This window comes from Macrobrachium rosenbergii, chromosome 40 (genome assembly GCF_040412425.1).
Source record: "Macrobrachium rosenbergii isolate ZJJX-2024 chromosome 40, ASM4041242v1, whole genome shotgun sequence".
In the NCBI taxonomy this organism is placed as follows: Eukaryota; Metazoa; Arthropoda; class Malacostraca; order Decapoda; family Palaemonidae; genus Macrobrachium; species Macrobrachium rosenbergii.
In genome coordinates, this window is record NC_089780.1 from 6815166 (window position 1) to 6835165 (window position 20000).

A 20000-nucleotide genomic window follows, 5' to 3' on the forward strand; every position below is an offset into this window, starting at 1 on the left:
CTTGTTTATCTGGGTTGACTGTATGAGTTTTGCTGTGAACAGAATTATTATTATTATTATTATTATTATTATTATTATTATTATTATTATTATTATTATTATTAATTATTCAGAGGATGAACCCTATTCCTGTGGAACAAGCCCACCACAGGGGCCATTGACTTGAAATTCAAACTTCCAAATAATATGGTGTTTATTTCAAAGCAGTAACAGAGGGTAATAGGAAGTACAAAAATAAGAGAATTATTATTATTATTATTATTATTATTATTATTATTATTATTATTATTATTATTATTATTATTATTATTAAGAAAATGAACCCTATTCCTATGAAACGAGCTCCCCCAAAAGGGTCCATTGACTTGAAATTTGATCTTCCAGAGAATATTTATGATGATCATTTAAAAGAAGTTACAGAAGGTCATAGGAAATACAGAAAGATATCAGTCACTTGAAAGGAAAAAATTAATTAACTCATTAATAAATAGATATAAATGTAAGTAAATTATTAAAATGCAAAGAGAAATGCTTTACGGTAGTACTGAAGTGATAATTTTATCTGTAATAATTGTAATAATTTTATCAATAACGTTTGGTTATTGTTCATAAATAAAGGGAAATTTATTATTATCATTATTATTATTATTATTATTATTATTATTATTATTATTATTATTAAGGCAATAACATTTGGTTATTGGTGATAAATAACTAAGCTGAATTTAACACTCTTAGTGCTTATTATTATTATTATTATTATTATTATTATTATTATTATTATTATTATTATTATTATTAAGGCAATAACATTTGGTTATTGCTGATAAATAACAAAACTGAATTTAACACTGTTAGTGATTATTATTATTATTATTATTATTATTATTATTATTATTATTATTATTATTATTATTATTATTATTATTAAGGCAATAACATTTGGTTATTGCTGATAAATAACAAAACTGAATTTAACACTGTTATTATTATTATTATTATTATTATTATTATTATTATTATTATTATTATTATTAAGGCAATAACCTTTGGTTATTGGTGACAAACAACAAAGGTGAATTTAATACTTTAGTGCCAATCATTATTATTATTATCAAGGCAAAACTCAAATTGTTTATCAAACCCACTGACAAAAAGGAAAAAAAAAAAAATCTTTTGGTTTGGTTAAAGGTCAGGCTTTCAACGCAAACCTCAAACGAACCTTTTGTTTGTCGTCTGTCGTTTGTTGCTCTGTGAAGAAACCTTTTTTTTTTTTTGTCGCTCTGTAATGGGATTGATCCCAGGGCACCGTCAATACTGGACATAAGAGGGAGGTGTTTGTATGTTTTTTTTTTTTTTTAGAGGGTTAAATAGCTTATATGATTTGCAAATCATTCTTTGGTCAATTTTTCTGTTCTCGTGTTTTTGTGTTTTGTTTTTGTCTGGTTTTTGGCATTTCCTTATCACCGTTATTATTCTCTCTCTCTCTCTCTCTCTCTCTCTCTCTCTCTCTCTCTCTCTCTCTCTCTCTCTCTCTCTCTAGAATGAATGCGGATACACATGGTAATGGTATAGAATTTTTACAAAGCGAAATTTGGATCAAATTTTTTCTCTCTCTCTCTCTCTCTCTCTCTCTCTCTCTCTCTCTCTCTCTCTCTCTCTCTCTCTCTCTCTCTCTCTCTCTCTCAGTAAGACGGATACACTTAAAATTTTATGTTTATATTATATATACATATATATTTATATATACATACTATATATGTATATAAAACAATGTTCATGTATGTTTATATATATATACATAGTATATATTTATAGATATATATATATATATATATATATATATATATATATATATATATATATATATATATATATATATATAAATATATATATACGAAAATAATGTTTATGTATGTATATATATATATATATATATATATATATATATATATATATATATATATATATATATATATATATATATATATCCCTTCAGCTGTTTGTGTTTCCATTTACAGTTTCACAATAAACATAAAATCTTTCACACAACCAATTTCCACCGACTTTCTAAACACAAAGCCACCAGTTTGAAAATAATAATCTCGCATAGTCACGATCCACTAAATCGAAGGAGTCTTCTTGACACCTGTTGTTCGACCTTTCCCCCAAAATTTAATGGGCCGAGGTCAATCAGACCTTCCTTCCCCTCCCCCCCCCTCCCATGGGCCATATCTCTAAAATTCACCCCCACTCCTGGTTGGGCCATCTCTGTAGAATTCGGGCGAAGGTCGGGGCAAATATTCCTACGATTTTATTATTCACTGATGCCCATAATCTCGTGCCCTGTTTTGTGCTGAATCTTTTTCCTTCCCCCTTCCCTCCTCCCCAGGGTCATATCTATAAAATTCACCCTTCCCCTCCACTGGGCCATATCTGTAGAATTCGGACGAGGGTCGAGGCAAATATTCCCACGATTTTATTCCCTGACACCTATAATCTTGTGCCCTATTTTCTGCTGAATCTTTACCCTTCCCCCCTCCCCTGGGTGGGCCATCTCTGTAAAATTCAGGCGAAGGTCGGTGCAAATATTCCCACGATTTATTCCCCGGTGCCCCCCAGGGCCATATCTGCAAAATTCACCCCTCCTCCCCTGTGAAGGCCATCTCTGTAAAATTCACCCACCCCCCCTGGGTGGGCCATCTCTGTAAAATTCGGGCGAAGGTCGGGGCAAATATTCCCACGGTTTTTTTTCCCTGACAGCTACAATCTTGCGCCCCATTTTTTATGCCGAATCTTTTCCCTTCTCCTGAACCTGTTGACGCCGGAATTCCTCTCATTCTGATGATGCTCGTTTCACCTTCTCGGGCAGATCTTGGCCAAGGGCGCTTCAGAAGCGTCTTCAGTCGTTCAAGGCTTTTGCTTATAATTGCGTTTCTTCGCGGTCTTGTTTCTATTGTCGATTGTACCCAGAGGGAGGATGGTGTTATAGAATGATTGTATATGAAGATAATGTGAGAGGTGCCTTACCCACACACATACACATACGAGTATATGTATATATGTATATGTATATAAATAAATAAATAAATAGATGGCCCAGTGGGCAGCGCCCTTGCCTTTCAATTGAAAGATCTGGGTTCGATTCTGATGCGAGTCAGAAATTTATTTCTGTTCCACACGTGATTGTGTGTTGATTATTCTAATATATATATATATATATATATATATATATATATATATATATATATATATATATATATATATATATATATATATATGTGTGTGTGTGTGTGTGTGTGTGTGTGTGTTTATATACACACATATATATAATATACATATATATTTATACACACATTATATACATGTGTAAATATATATGTATATATGATACGCGTGTATGTATGTATGTATGTATACATGTATAACTATCGCCATGTACAACCACGCATTCATAAGACCTCGCCTACATTTACGCAAGCATAAACAACGCCTGTGACCAAAATCATAAAAGCTGAAGAAAATAAAATAATAATTACCCTCCTTACACAAATAACCATTCACCCGAACCCAGACAATATCGACCCCTTATCACCTGGGACGAATTGACCCAGTTTTTCCATCTCCGCCCTCCAACACTTCTCTCCCTCAACAAGGACCTGTGTTGGCGAATGTGGCTGGGAAATTTATATAGCAAGGGCGCTAGGATCCTCTCCTATTCCTTCTCCTTCCGATGCCTCATTCCTAAGGGCGCCTTGCTCCCGAAGGACTTACTTAGTGGGATTAAGATGAGTCGATCAGTAAATTGTACCTCGACAAATTGTGATGATGTAATTCTGTAGGACGTATCTTGTGACCTAGTTTCCCCCCTCTCTCTCCCTCTCCTTCCCTCCTTTCCCTTGGGCGCCCAGTCACCCAGATCCTTTCTGTATCCTGCCGCCCACCACTTGTTTCGACGCCCCCCCCCCCAAGGATGCCCTTAGAATGAGAGTCCTTCAATGCAAGCAGTCCTTCTGTTAACGAGGCTGCTTGCTTTGAAGCATCGCGTGGGAAGTCAAGAGAGGGATTTTTTTTTTTATTCTTTTGTCCATCTTCTCTCTCTCTCTCTCTCTCTCTCTCTCTCTCTCTCTCTCTCTCTCTCTCTCTCTCTCTCTCTCGAAATAAAACGGGTGCTTTTGATAATGGGCATGGAATTTTGACAAAGCGATTTTTAATCTCTCTCTCTCTCTCTCTCTCTCTCTCTCTCTCTCTCTCTCTCTCTCTCTCTCTCTCTCTCTCTCAATAATAAGGATACGCATAATAATGGTACAGAATTTTAGCAAGGCTTATTTCAATTTTCAGTCCATTTTTTTATATTGTCTCTCTCTCTCTCTCTCTCTCTCTCTCTCTCTCTCTCTCTCTCTCTCTCTCTCTCTCTCTCTAAATAAGACGAATACATACTAATTTTACAGAATTTTAGCAAGGCTTATTTCGAATTTTCAGTCCATTTTTTTTATATTCTCTCTCTCTCTCTCTCTCTCTCTCTCTCTCTCTCTCTCTCTCTCTCTCTCTCTCTCTCTCTCTCTCTCTAAATAAGACGAATACACTTACTAATTTTACAGAATTTTAGCAAGGCTTATTTCAATTTTCAGTCCATTTTTTTATATTCTCTCTCTCTCTCTCTCTCTCTCTCTCTCTCTCTCTCTCTCTCTCTCTCTCTCTCTCTCTCTCTCTCTCTCTCTCTCTCTAAATAAGACAGAATACACTTACTAATTTTACAGAATTTTAGCAAGGCTTATTCCAATTTTCAGTCCATTTTTTTTCTCTCTCTCTCTCTCTCTCTCTCTCTCTCTCTCTCTCTCTCTCTCTCTCTCTCTCTCTCTCTCTCTCTCTCTCAAAAAGACGAATACACTTACTAATGGTACGGAATATTAGCCTCAAGGCATGTTTTGAATTTTGAATCCATTTTATATTCTCTCTCTCTCTCTCTCTCTCTCTCTCTCTCTCTCTCTCTCTCTCTCTCTCTATAAATAGGACGAATACACTTATTAATGGTACAAAATTTTAGCAAGGCTTATTTAGAATTCTCAACCCATTTTTCTACATTTTCTCTCTCTCTCTCTCTCTCTCTCTCTCTCTCTCTCTCTCTCTCTCTCTCTCTATACACTTGTTTTGAATTACCAGTTGAAAAACAAATTAATTTTTCTGCAAGGTCGGTCTTAAATGCAACGTTTTGCAAAGTTCGTTTGTTGCAAAGACTTCCTCTGTGTCCCCTGCAACCGTCATTGCACGGTTAATGAAATGCGTGTGTTTGTGTTTGTATGTGTCTGAAGGACACGTCGTGTCTCGCTTTTCAGAAAACCTTCTGGTCGGGAAAACCTTTGATTGTTGTTGTTACAGATCAGTGACATTGGCGTTGTATGTTGTTGCGAATCAGTGACAAAGGTGTTGTATGTTGTTGCGAATCAGTGACATTGGTGTTGCCCAGAGAGCGAAGGGTGATGATGATAATGATGATTATTACGATGATGATGATGATGATGATGATGATGATGATGATGATGGTGGTGTGTCTGTTGTCTTGTATGATGATGTGATTCATGGGAGTAATGGATATGAGAGAGAGAGAGAGAGAGAGAGAGAGAGAGAGAGAGAGAGAGAGAGAGAGAGAGAGAGAATATAAAATGGATTCAAAGTTCGCTTTGTCAAAATTTTATCCCATTATCAAGTGTACTCGTATTATTTCAAGAGAGAGAGAGAGAGAGAGAGAGAGAGAGAGAGAGAGAGAGAGAATATAAAAATTTTATCCCATTATCAAGTGTACCTGTACTATTTCGAGAGAGAGAGAGAGAGAATAAAAAAATTTTATCCCATTATCCAGTGTACCCCTAATACTTCCAACTTCCAGAGAGAGAGAGAGAGAGAGAGAGAGAGAGAGGTGGGATCTGATTCTTAGCAGGTCATTGGTGGTGGGGGGGGGCGGTTAATTTGTTGCTAATTAATGTTTCTTTTGAGAAATATGATTGGGTCATTATGAACGACAGTACCAGATGCTGGCTGAGTGCGCCTTCTCTGAATAATGGCAAAGGAAATTTATTATTTATATATATATATATATATATATATATATATATATATATATATATATATATATATATATATATATATATATATATATATATATATATATATGTGTGTGTGTGTGTGTGTGTGTTTTGTGTAAATATATAAAATATAAGGAGCTCATAGAAACACCAAAATGTGGAAAACAGACGCTATATTTCAGAGACCAAACTGTCTCTCCTACTTGCCTGAGGAGAGACAGTTTGTTCTCTGAAATATAGCCCTTATTTCCACATTTTGGCGTTTTTATGGGCTCTCTTATATTTGATGGAATTCTGTTTTAAACAGAAAATATTTTCACAGTCACGTAAATATATATATATATATATATATATATATATATATATATATATATATATATATATATACATATATATATATATATATATATATATATATATATATATATACATACAGTATATACACATATATTACTTATCTCAGTGAAGTTCTCTCTCTCTCTCTCTCTCTCTCTCTCTCTCTCTCTCTCTCTCTCTCTCTCTCTCTCTCTCTCTCTGCCAGATTGTTTAATCGATAGCAAAGGGTGAGAGTTAGATTCTGTGGCCTATCGTTTTATAAATTTATTTATTATTATTATTATTATTATTATTATTATTATTATTATTATTATTATTATTATTAGTCGCTGGGAAACTATGAATTATTATTATTATTATTATTATTATTATTATTATTTATTATTATTATTATTATTAAAAACTGAAACAGTTACCTTGGTGGATGTCAGAATGGGGATTTTGGTCCTCTCTCTCTCTCTCTCTCTCTCTCTCTCTCTGAGTAAGAGAAGAGCGGTGGGTAACACGTTTGAAATTGAAGAGCCTTAGGGAGAAGTGTTTACAGATTGATATCAGAATGAGTGGTGATGACGTCACCAAATAGATTTATGAATGAATATACAAATGGAGTAAATAGGTAGTGAAAATTCATCTGAGTGATGACGTCATCAGTCAGATTTATGAATGAGCGTGCGGATGGAGTAAATAGCAATTGAAAATCGTTGTAAAAATTGGAAACAAAACCAGGAATGAGTTATGAGAGAATACGCTGGTAGAGATTTAGTTTGGGAGAAGACGAAATAAGTAGATAATTTAAGATATACTGTATATGGGAATAAAAATAGATAAATAACTAAAGTACAAAGACCATCTTGGTTATGCAAATACGTCGCTATTGGCTTTCCCGTCCTGGCCGGGCATTCTTATCAATCAGCCCATTAGACGGTAGTCTGGTGACCCAAATCACTGTGGTATGGTCTCTCTCTCTCTCTCTCTCTCTCTCTCTCTCTCTCTCTCTCTCTCTCTCTCTCTCTTTACAAGTATGGATACGCTTAAAAGTATTATTGGTAGTATGGCAGTTGTATCAAAGTGGTATGGTTATACTCGCTGTCTCTCTCTCTCTCTTTCTCTCTCTCTCTCTCTCTCTCTCTCTCTCTCTCTCTCTCAAAATAATACGGATAAACTTGAAAAATATTAAGAGTAATATAGTAGTTGTATCAATATGGTGGTCCTTCTCTCTCTCTCTCTCTCTCTCTCTCTCTCTCTCTCTCTCTCTCTCTCTCTCAAAATGATACGAATACACTTGAAAATAATAATGGTAGATTTTTATTTGTATCAGTATATGCTCTCTCTCTCTCTCTCTCTCTCTCTCTCTCTCTCTCTCTCTCTCTCTCTCTCTCTCTCTCAATAATACCGCTCGAGGCAACAACACCAGTAATAATATACCAATTGTCATTATAGACAGAACTGGCCTTATGCCAGCATGTACCCTTGCTTGAGGAGGAACCCCGAATTCTGTAGCTATTGCGGGAAAAAGAAGAATAAAAAGAACTGTTTACAAGAAGAGCGAATCATCTTGTTGTTCATTAAGGGACGAAGCGTCTTGATGATAATCAACGCCCTTGGGAGAAGCTGAATTGAGCAGGACTCAGCAACAAGTGAAAAATGCGCCGAAGTTTCTTCAGCGCAATCGAGTTTTCTGTACGTCGTATAATCGAGGCCACCGAAAATAGATATCTATCTTTCGGTGGTCTCGGTGTAATGCTGTATGAGCCGCGGCCCATGGAACTCTAACCACGGGACGGTGGTGGCCTGCGGCATGTCGTTGCCAGATGCACGATTATGGCTAACTTTAACCTTAAATAAAATAAAAACTACTGAGGCTAGAGGGCTGCAATTTGGTATGTTTGATGACTGGAGGGTGGATGATCAACATACCAACCTGCAGCCCTCTAGCCTCAGTAGTTTTTAAGATCTGAGGGCGGACAGAAAAAGTGCGGACGGACTGACAAAGCCGGCACAATAGTTTTCTTTTACAGAAAACTAAAAACTGTCTCCAATGACATTTGGGTCTCTTGAAAATTGTATTTTTGCAGCTTTTGCTGCAATAATATTCTTCTACGTCTGTGTGATTCTTGGTAGATAAATGTCTCGCCTTGCACCATATCAATTTTGTTTTGGCGTCAAGTATAATTTTTTTTTTTTTTTTTTTTTCAAAGAGCCGGAATGTTTATTTTGTAAGGTTTTCTTGACGCGCAGATATGTTCGGTATAAATTTGTTGTTTTTATTAGGTTGTTTTATGATAATGCTCATCACTTTCGAAAGGTCTGTGTCTAGAATTTGTCGCTTTTTCTATGTTCTCCATCTTAAGAATAAATTTATGTATATAGATATGTATAGATATATACATATCCATAAGAGTAAATTTATTTAATAAAGGAAGAAGCTGGCAATATTAAGCTTGAAGAAGTGATTTAAGCTGACTAGATTTAACAATATTTATGCAAATATTAATTAAAATATATTACTTAAGACAACAAAAAGTCTGAACAGCGCAGATATGTCTTGACCCTCCTCAGTGCCCAGAATCATTTAAATGTGGATTAGCCTTGACAAATGAGGACGAGCAATGAAGATACATCATGTAATTAAAAGTGTTACCATTCTCTGACGTTTGTTTCTTGGGTGTGACATCAGACAAGCCACGGTGACGTCACACTGGCCTGACCTTTACGATTTGGTTCGAAAACATCCGCTTTTGAAGACTTCCTGAGTCCCCAAGTTGTCACTTGTATATGTATATGTATCAATATATATATACACACACACACACACACAAACACATATATATATATATATATATATATATATATATATATATATATATACAGTAGTCTCCTCCATTCACACTATCCACAGCGAGAGACCAAGACGCGATCCCACGAGGAAGAAACGTCTCTGCACTCCATTCCTGAAAAATTTTCTCGTCCCTCTGTTGATCTGAAGAGCGAACTAGATTCCTGACATCCAGTTAACTGTGGTGGGTCGTTAGTGGGTAACATTCTCAAGAGATCACACACTTTGACCTTGATGTTGCTTACCCACGTGTTTTGTGGCGTGACTCTCTCTCTCTCTCTCTCTCTCTCTCTCTCTCTCTCTCTCTCTCTCTCTCTCTCTCTCTCTCTCCACATGTTTGTAGTGTGACTCTGCCCATCTCCGCTCACGAGGCACTGTCTTATTGCAGTCCTATCCCCTGTCACGAACTTTACTGCCGGAGTTATTATCCAGAATAACAAGTTCTGGGAGAACAATTATGTGGCTGTATTCAGGCATAAATTACTCGCCTCTGACTTGCTGTGTTTGGAAATAGTGTTCCTAAGCTCCTGTGCTCTTCATTTCACTCGGTGTCAAGTAGTTACTGCTTTCAGTTTAGGAACATGCTCTTAGCAAGGCAATGTCCAATGTAAGTGTCATTCTGTTTACAGCTTTTGCCCTGTAGGAGGGGTAATGCCGTCAGTGCACCTCATGCGGTGCACTGTAGGCATTGCTTAAGGTTCTTTGCAGTGTTCCCACCGCCCTTAGCTTGAATCCCTTTCATTCCTTTTACTGTACCTCCTTTCATATTGTCTTTCTTCCATCTTACTTTCCCCAACCCTCTCCTAACAATTGATTCATAGGGCAACTGCAAAAAGCTTTTCTCCTGTTACACCTTTCAAACCTTTTACTCTAAATTTCCGTTTCAGCGCTGAATGACCTCTTAGGTCCCAGTGCTTGGCTTTTGGCCTAAATTCTGTAGTCAATTCAATTCAATTTACAGCTTTTGTGTCTTGATAAGAAGCCTTTTTACTCATTACAGGGTCATTTCCATAACTAGATGTGTATGTATAATGTAATTTCTTGTAATTACTGTTATTTGCGTCGCATAATATATGAGAATAAGTCTCAGTTGTTATGTTCATGTTGGATTTTTTGTATGAATTATGGAAGGTGGTTTTGCTGCGTCCTGATGACGAGTCCTGTATTTTCTGAGAAGTGCTTGGGTGTAACATTGATAAATTCCTTTATGTCATTTAATTATTTACTTGAGCACACTGTGCTTTTTTTTTTTTTTTTTTTTTTTTTACAGAATATTGGGTCTGGAAGAAGTACGTGAAAATTTCTCGTTAAAATTGTTTACTATGCTCAGGAAACAGAACGTTTGACAGACTTCCAAACCTACGAGTTGAAAAGCCCCGTTGCTGAATTGTGATTCCGTTCCCTTTTCAAAGTCAGACGTCTGCTAACAAACGTTTAGTTAATTTTGCTTTGCCAGCTCTAAAATGTCCACTATTTACTGTTTATTTAGTAGTGAAACCCTAATTAGTTTCATTGTTGAATTGTGGTCCCGTTCCCTCTTCAAAATCTGACGTTAGCTTGGAAACGTTTCGTAAATATAGCTTTACCAGCTCTAAAATATCCGCTATTTACTTTTTATTTAGTGTTCAAAATCGTATTAATACTTGTAAACGTCGCGTTGATAAGAATTGCGTAGGTGTCCTCTTCTTTCCTGGTAAATATTGCCATAACTTGTTTGATTTACTCAGAAACCGCCTTTACAAGTGACAGCCACTTTTTGTTTATACTTTCAAGAAATCTGCGTGATTCATTTCTTTGTGCTGTCGAGTGATAGTGGGAGGAATGGTATTGAAATCGATAGCCCCTCATTGATGCACCCTGGGAGTGTTACGGAATTTATCATGGCTTTCGTGGTATTTGTGGGGAGAGAGAGAGAGAGAGAGAGAGAGAGAATTGAGTGTGGTATTCAGTCAACAAAAGAACCTGTTAGATGATATGAAATCAATTCTGTCTTGCTAAATCAGCCGTGTTCATTGAGAAACTGAGTTGGTGGTTGGTGTAGATTCCCTCCTCTCTCTCTCTCTCTCTCTCTCTCTCTCTCTCTCTCTCTCTCTCTCAGGCTTGTTAGTGGCCCCTCCAGTGCACTGAATTATAAATATTGACCGTTTTATGGTCCCCTTGTTTTTTCTCTCTCTCTCTCTCTCTCTCTCTCTCTCTCTCTCTCTGCTTCGTCTTTTTGTTTGGATACTGGTGATGTTATGCTTTTAAATTTTCGATACAGCATTTCAAGGGCTCTTGTTTTCTTAGTCCAGAAGCAAACCTTTATTGACAAGGCTCGTTCAATGCAGCGGTACCATCAGTAATACATAGTTTCATACACTTTTATCAGAGAAGAACCCTCCCAGCCCCCATTGTAGGTCGGATGACGTATTATCAGATACTTACAGCTATGAAGTCAGTGCATTTTAAGATTTTTATCAGAAAAGAACGCTACCCCACCCCTCCATGTATAACTCAGATTACGTGTTATCAGGTACTTAAGCTATGAAAGCAGTGTATTAACATTTGGCCTTTAAATATAAGGTAAAATATTTTTAAATAGATTAGATGAAGAAGGAGTGAATTAACTTTTATCAATCTTTTTATTAGATTTTGAACCCCATGGAGATAGTGCCGTCAGTACACCTCATGTGGTGCACTGTAGGCATTACTTGAGGTTCTGTGCAGCGTCCCTTCGGCCCCCAGCTGCAACCCCTACCATTCCTTTTTACTGTACCTCCTTTCATATTCTCTTTCCCCCATCTTATTTTCCAGCCTCTCCTAACAATTGATTCACAGTGCAACTGCGAGGTTTTCCTCCTGTTACACCTTTTAAACACTTCTACTGCCAATTTCCGTTTCAGCGCTGAATGACCTCATAGGTCCCAGTGCTTGGCCTTTGGCCTAAATTTTATGTACAGTTCACTTCTATATTCAATTAGATTTTGAAACCAAACAAGGGACTCTAGTTCTGGAATTTACTGATAAAAATGTGCTATTTTATAACTGCGGCAAAATAGCCATGGAAAATAAATAGCAAGGACCCAGAAAGAAGCTATTTACTCGATATTGAGAGAAGAAATCCTGTAGGACTCGGGGAAAACAGAGGAATATATGGAATTCGAAAACGTAATCATGCATATATACATTCTCCAACATATTTCTTTTCGTGGCTGGAAAGGCGTGGGCAGGAACTGAGTGATTCATTGAGGCACTTATACTTTTGAATCGATACACCCCACCTTAATGCTTGTGTGGAATTCCTTCCTACGGCTGTTTTCATACATTTATTCAAAGTTATTTCATGAGCTTGGACGTTGAGCAAATATCTCTGAATACGATAGTTGATTTGTCAATAAATATTTACAGTTTCAGGATTACGATCCAATAGAGAGAGAGAAAAAAAGTTAAAATAAATTCCTCTCCTTTTTAGTTTTCTGAAAAAGAAAACTATTGTGCCGGTTTTGTCTGTGCGTCCGCACTTTTTCATGTCCGCACTTTTTCTGTCCGCCCTCAGATCTTAAAAACCACTGAGGCTAGAAGGCTGCAAATTGGTATGTTGGTCATCCACCCTCCAATCATCAAACATACCAAATTGCAGCCCTCTAACTTCAGTAGCTTTGATTTTGATTTATAAGGTTAAAGTTACCCGTAATCGTGCTTCTGGCAACGATATAGGGCCAGGCCACCAGCGGGTTTAGGCTCATACTGCATTATACCGAGACCTCCGAAAGATAGATATCTATTTTCGGTGGCCTTGATTATATGCTGTAGCGGCTGTACAGAAAACAAACTTCGGCTCATTTTTTATTTGTTTTTCAAGTCACGAAAAAATAGACACTTATTGAAGCAATACCACAAATTACACCAAGGTTAAGAAGTCCCTTCCAGTTGTAATGTTGTTATATTATGGTGTGTTCCATTAGTCTTTGAAAACTGTTGTTGTTGTAGTTCTGTGTTGTTATCAGTCTGTAAGTGGCTGGAGCTGTTGTTGTGGGCAACGGCAGATAAAGGAAGCTATGAGTCCTCGCGGGTCCTCTTGACTTGAATAATTTCGGCAGTTATTTTTGTGCGGTTTAAAAGGAAAATTATCCTTATAATCCATGGGGTTTGAAATGTTAGTTTCAGGGGTTGTGACGAAACGCATATAATAATAAAAATAATAATAATAATAATAATAATAATAAATTAATAATAATAATAACAATTATTATTATTATTATTATTATTATTATTATTTGAAATTATAGTCATACCTATCTAGTGATTTTTATGATAAATCATCATCATAATAATAATAATGATAATTCGTTATTATTATTATTATTATTATTATTATTATTATTCACAAATATGATCAAACACCTTTAGTGGTCTAGATAATAATAATAATAATAATAATAATAATAATAATAATAATAATTCATTATTATTATTATTATTCACAAATATGACCAAACACTTTTAGTGGTCTAGATAATAATAATAATAATAATAATAATAATAATAATAATAATAATAATAATAAAATTATTATTATTATTATTATTATTATTATTATTATTATTATTATTATTATTATTATATAATCAAACATCTTTAGTGACTTTTAAGAAAAAAATTGGTGAAAAAACTCTCTCTCTCTCTCTCTCTCTCTCTCTCTCTCTCTCTCTCTCTCTCTCTCTCTCTCTCTCGATGTTATTCCCTCCACGCGTGTCTTGTGTCCTTGCAATCCAGGCTAAGTCATTTTTCTCCTCAATTTCTTCATCCACCGGAATCATTGAGACCGGAGTCCTTGTTTGATTTATTTTATTTTATTTTTATTTTATTTTATTTTTATTTTTTTTTTTTTTTATTTATTTTTTTTTATATTTGGCTGCGTTGACTTTTCATGTCATGCAAAGGTTCAAAAGGAAAACGTTTGTATAACAACAGTTGACAAACAGTTCATTTTTACTTAGCTCTCTACTACAATCAACAGTTGACAAATAATTCGTTCTACTACAATCAACAGTTGACAAATAGTTCATTCCGCTACAATCAACAGTTGACAAATAGTTCATTCCGCTACAATCAACAGTTGACAAATAGTTCGTTCTGCTACAATCAACAGTTGACAAATAGTTCGTTCTACTACAATCAACAGTTGACAAATAGTTCGTTCTACTACAATCAACAGTTGACAAATAGTTCATTCCGCTACAATCAACAGTTGACAACACAATCAACAGTTGACAAATAGTTCGTTCTGCTACAATCAACAGTTGACAAATAGTTCGTTCTACTACAATCAACAGTTCGCTACAATCAACAGTTGACAAACAAATACAATCAACAGTTTTTCGTTCTACTACAATCAACAGTTGACAAATAGTTCATTCGCTACAATCAACAGTTGACAAAATAGTTCTACACAATCAACAGTTGACAAATAGTTCGTTCTACTACAATCAACAGTTGACAAATAGTTCGTTCTACAATCAACACAATCAACAGTTTAGTTCGTTCTACTACAATCAACAGTTGACAAATAGTTGACAAATAATTCGTTCTCTACAATCAACAGTTGACAAATAAAATAGTTCGTTTCTACTACAATCAACAGTTGTTCGTTCTGCTACAATCAACAGTTGACAAAACAGTTCGTTTCTACAATCAACAGTTGACAAATAGTTCTTACAATTTTTGACAAATAGTTCGTTCTACTACAATCAACAGTTGACAAATAGTTCGTTCTACACAATCAACAGTTGACAAAAGTTCGTTCTGCTACAAACAGTTGACAAACAGTTCGTTCTACTACAATCAACAGTTGACAAATAGTTCGTTCTACTTAACAGTTGACAAACAATCGTTTTCAACTTTGTCAAATAGTTGTTCTAATAAATCAAAGTTGACCGTAAAGTTGACATCCTACTACGTCAACAGTTGACAAATGCTTTCAATCAACAGTTGACCGTTCTACTACAATCAGTTGACGTCTACAAAGAGTTGACCAGCCTACTACAATCAACGGTTGACAAATAATTCGTTTCTAAACAAACAGTTGACAAATAGTTCATTCCAATCCAGTTGACAAAAAATGTCAGTTGACAAATAGTTCTGTTTACAATCAACAGTTGACAAAAGGTTCTACTTTACAATCAACAGTTGACAAATAGTTCGTTCTACTACAATCAATAGTTGACAAATAATTCGTTCTTACAATAAGTTGACAAATAATTTACAATCAATCAACAGTTTGACAACTATACAATCAACGGTTGATTTAAACCAAATAATTCGTTTCTACTAGTTGACAAAAGTTCATTCTACTACAATCAACAGTTGACAAATAGTTCGTTACAATCAACAGTTGACAAATAGTTCATTTCTACAATCAAAACAAAAGTTCGTTCTACTACAATCAACAGTTGACAAATAGTTCGTTCTGCACAATCAACAGTTGTCAGCAATCAACAGTTGAGAGTTACAATACAGTTGACAAATACCCAGGCTTAAGTTGACAAATAGTTCGTTGTACTACAATCAACAGTTGACAAATAGTTCGTTGTACTACAATCAACAGTTGACAAATAGTTCGTTGTACTACAATCAACAGTTGACAAATAGTTCGTTCTGCTACAATCAACAGTTGACAAATAGTTCGTTCTACTACAATCAACAGTTGACAAATAGTTAATTTTTACTTAGCTGTCTACTACAATCAACAGTTGACAAATAGTTCATTTTGACTCAGTTATCTTCCACAATCGTTTTAACTTTGTCTGTTTAATAAACAAACCGTAATACATCCCCGTGTTGATGCTTTCGTAGTGACCTTTTCAGGCGTCTAGATCCCAGCCCGGAAACTGCCTTGACTTTTCTGGGTCCAGTCCCTGAAAATGTCAGAGGGGTTCTGTCAGTCACTAAAGGATTTTGTTATATATATATATTTATAACCTAATCCTAAGGATAATTCTTGATTTAAACTTTATCATCATCATCGTCTTCCTAAACAATTCTCTTCGTGTCAGCCACTGGAGAGTTATACCCTATACCCAGGCTTAAGCTCTCACTTGGCATGTGGCGTTTAACATACCCCTCTGCTTATCTCCGAGTGACGCCACGCATTAGCCAAACACGCTCTCTCTCTCTCTCTCTCTCTCTCTCTCTCTCTCTCTCTCTCTCTCTCTCTCTCTCTCTCTCTCTCGTATACTTTTTTTACTCTCTCTCTCTCTCCTCTCTCTTCTCTAAAGTCTTCCATACTCTTTCTGCACTTGGACACTCTCTCTCTCTCTCTCTCTCTCTCTCTCTCTCTCTCTCTCTCTCTCTCTCTCTCTAAACTCTTTATACTCTTTATTTCCTCGCTCTCTCTGTCTCTCTCTCTAAATTCTTATATACTTTCATTCTCTCTCTCTCTCTCTCTCTCTCTCTCTCTCTCTCTCTCTCTCTCTCTCACAAGTCAAGTCTTATATACTCCTTTTTATTTACTGGGACTCTCTCTCTCTCTCTCTCTCTCTCTCTCTCTCTCTCTCTCTCTCTCTCTCTCTCTCTCTCTGAAAGTTCACGCACGTTTCTGCATCAACAACGCCACGTGACTTTAGCCTCGGGGCCTGGGAGTATCGGATGGCGAGTGTCTATTTTGTTATTCTTCTCTTTTCATTTTCATCTTCTTATTATGATCTGCTTTTATTCCTTTTTATCACTGTAACCTTTGCTGGTCACTAAATGATTGTATGGTAGTAAATATTATATGATATTTTTTCAGTTTTCGATTATGGTAGACGTAAATAAAAATGAAATGTTTGTCATTTCTTTCAAGGTGGAAAATGGGTTGTTTTTGGTTGTTTAAAATAATCATAATAATAATAATAATTAATAATAATAATAATAATAATAATAATAATAATAATAATAATATTATTATTATTATTATTATTATTATTATTATTATTATTATTATTATTATATGTCCAACACATAAGAGTAAAGTGTATATATATATATATATATATGTTTATTTATTTATATATATGTATTTATATATATTATTTATTTGTATATGTATATGTTATATATACATTATTATATATATTTTTTATTGTTTTTATTAGTCTTGTGCAAATATAAAAGTATTCTTTGGTTGTTTATACTCATTATGTCATCTAATTTATATTATTTATTGAACTTCTTCATTCACCTGTTTGGATATGATTTGCTTTGATTATCAAAATGATTAATTATAATTAATTATGTATCATGAGTTCACATTGCGTTCAGTTTTATTTGTATGGGATTGTGGTATGATTCTGATGGTTGCAACTCTCTCTCTCTCTCTCTCTCTCTCTCTCTCTCTCTCTCTCTCTCTCTCTCTCTCTACCCACTGTCATCACGACTTGTCTTTATGAATGCGATATTTTTTCTTGTTTTTATTTACATGCAATTTCTTTTCATTCATTACTCTCTCTCTCTCTCTCTCTCTCTCTCTCTCTCTCTCTCTCTCTCTCTCTGTCTTCCTTCGTGTTTCATATTTTCCTTTATTAAAAGAAAATGCATGTTTATTTACGACAGTATAATTGTACACTTTTGGGATCAAGAATGAATGTTTGTGTATAGCCTATGTGTGTATATGTTTTTCTCGTATGGTAATACACTTTTACAAGTGAGAACAGAGGGTGTATGTGTATGTGTTTTTCTGGTATAATAATACACTTTTACAAGTAGGAACTGAATGTGTCTGTGTATAGGTTTTTCTCGTATGATAATACACTTTTACAAGCAAGAACTGAGTGTATATGTGTATGTTTCTTGTATACTTACACTCCTTTACAAGTAAGAACCGAGTGTGTATGTATATGTGAGTTTCTCTTGTATATTTACACTCCTTTACAAGTAAGAATTGAGTATATATGTGTGTATGTGTATACCTCGTATATTGACACTCCTTTCCAAGTAAGAATTGAGTACATGTGTGTATTTCTCGTATACTTAACTGCTTCACGAGTAAGACCGGAGTGTGTATGTGCGCATGCGCGTATATTGTCTTCCTCATGCTTCCGAGGAGGACCTTAGCAATGACGAATCTCTTCGTCTCCCAAAGGGCGTATCTACAGCTCTGCTCTGCAGCGCCTCCAGAGGTACCCCGTAGACGTAGCCACTGACCAAGGACATCCAGAGAGCGCCCACATGATCGGAGGTTAGGTCTCTGTCGCCCAGAGTCTCTATCTGTCTCTCTCTCTCTCTCTGAATGTCTTTTAGTGGGCCTGTGAGTTCGTCTCGTGCGTCGTATGCTCGTATTTGGAAAAAGTGTTTTTTTTTGTGTGTGTGTGTGCATAGTGCATGATTTTGTTTGTGTATGTATGTACATGTATATATATACATCTATATATATACATACATATATATAATAAATGATATTTATATGTGTGTATGTATTATATATATCTATACATATATGTTTGTATACATACATATATAAATATATATACATATATATAATTTAAAATAATTTTATACTGACCAGGCATGACTAATAATTTTTCGTTTTATCAATTTATGTTGTCCAATCATCTGTTTTTCGTTTGTTGTTTCATCATGACGAGCTTGAATAATCTCGACGCCTTCTCTTATACAATTCGTGGTTGTGAAATGTGTCAGTGGTTGTCATTTATATAACTGTTGTTGTTGCTTTCTTAGTGTTTGATTGCAATCTACGGTCCTCTGTCCTAACTTGCAAGCATCACAGAACTGTTAAAGCCCCGTGTTTATATTTTTTTGTCCCCCGACCCAATTTGACCTGTAAACAATGACCTCATTCCGTGAATCTGCTAATCCACCCTCGACCCGATTTTTGGTTCTCTTCAAAACAGATTTACCACCGACGGGATTTGGACAGTGTTGGCAGAAGGCCCGTCCGTACCTCTGTCCTTTGCCAGGGAAGGTACGTTCAGGCGAACGGGTCCTCTGCTTGTACTGGACAACGGTCGAATTTTGTCAATTTTTTGTTCCTTTTGCATCCGTAGAGCAATCTGAAGTCTTCGACGATTTGTCACTTTCTTTTAAGTGATGCTGGATGAGGCTGTGTTCGAATATGAATGAAGAGAGCTTAGGATTTTATGAATGAATGTAGTACGTCTTACTACACATAGTGTCAGTAGTATTTAACGTCTGATATCGTGGTATGAGGATGTGAACAGGTTCTTCCTAGATGCCGAGTACAATTTAGAGGTCAGCTAAAAAAATGACTAAGCAATTTTGACTCATCATTCACTTAGAAAACTTTAAATGGAGTTCTTAGTTAAAACAATAGAAATGTCTCTTCGTCAGAGTATGATAATTAATGAAAACAAATTAAAAATAAAGAAAAATAGAACAGCATAAGTGAAAGAAAACTGAATCAATAAGAAAACTGAACAGCACTACTTGATGACGTCATTTCCGGCTGAGAGTGTTTCCTGTTTTGAAGAGGACAGTTTTTCCTTGATAAGGTCTTCAGTAGCAGCTACGAATTCGAGTTCATATATATAAAACAATACAATTGAAAGAGGCACGTTGATAGTACCATTATTTCTTTAAATAAAAGTGAAATTCTTCACTTATTTTTGACAACCCAGTGGTAATAGAACGCGCCACTGAAGTGGGAGGTAGTCGCTGTTGGTGGTTCGAATCCTCAGTTGACTAGTAAACGATATTTGTAGCTCAGTGTTTGTGGATTAAAAATGTATATGTATGTGTATTTGGATGGA

At 35.4% G+C, this 20000-nt stretch overlaps 1 protein-coding gene across 10 annotated transcripts in view; it reads left to right on the forward strand.

Annotated features, from left to right (window-relative positions):
• LOC136826080 (E3 ubiquitin-protein ligase goliath-like) overlaps positions 1-20000 on the forward strand; it is a 117391-nt gene that overhangs the window by 39905 nt on the left and 57486 nt on the right. For 6 of the 10 annotated variants that reach the window (XM_067083038.1, XM_067083035.1, XM_067083031.1 and 3 more), the window contains exon 2: positions 18356-18451. The exons of the other annotated variants lie outside the window; for them this stretch is intronic. In XM_067083038.1, coding sequence (XP_066939139.1) covers positions 18356-18451 — 96 coding nt within the window. The remainder of the gene's footprint in view (positions 1-18355; positions 18452-20000) is intronic. 10 annotated transcript variants of the gene reach the window in all.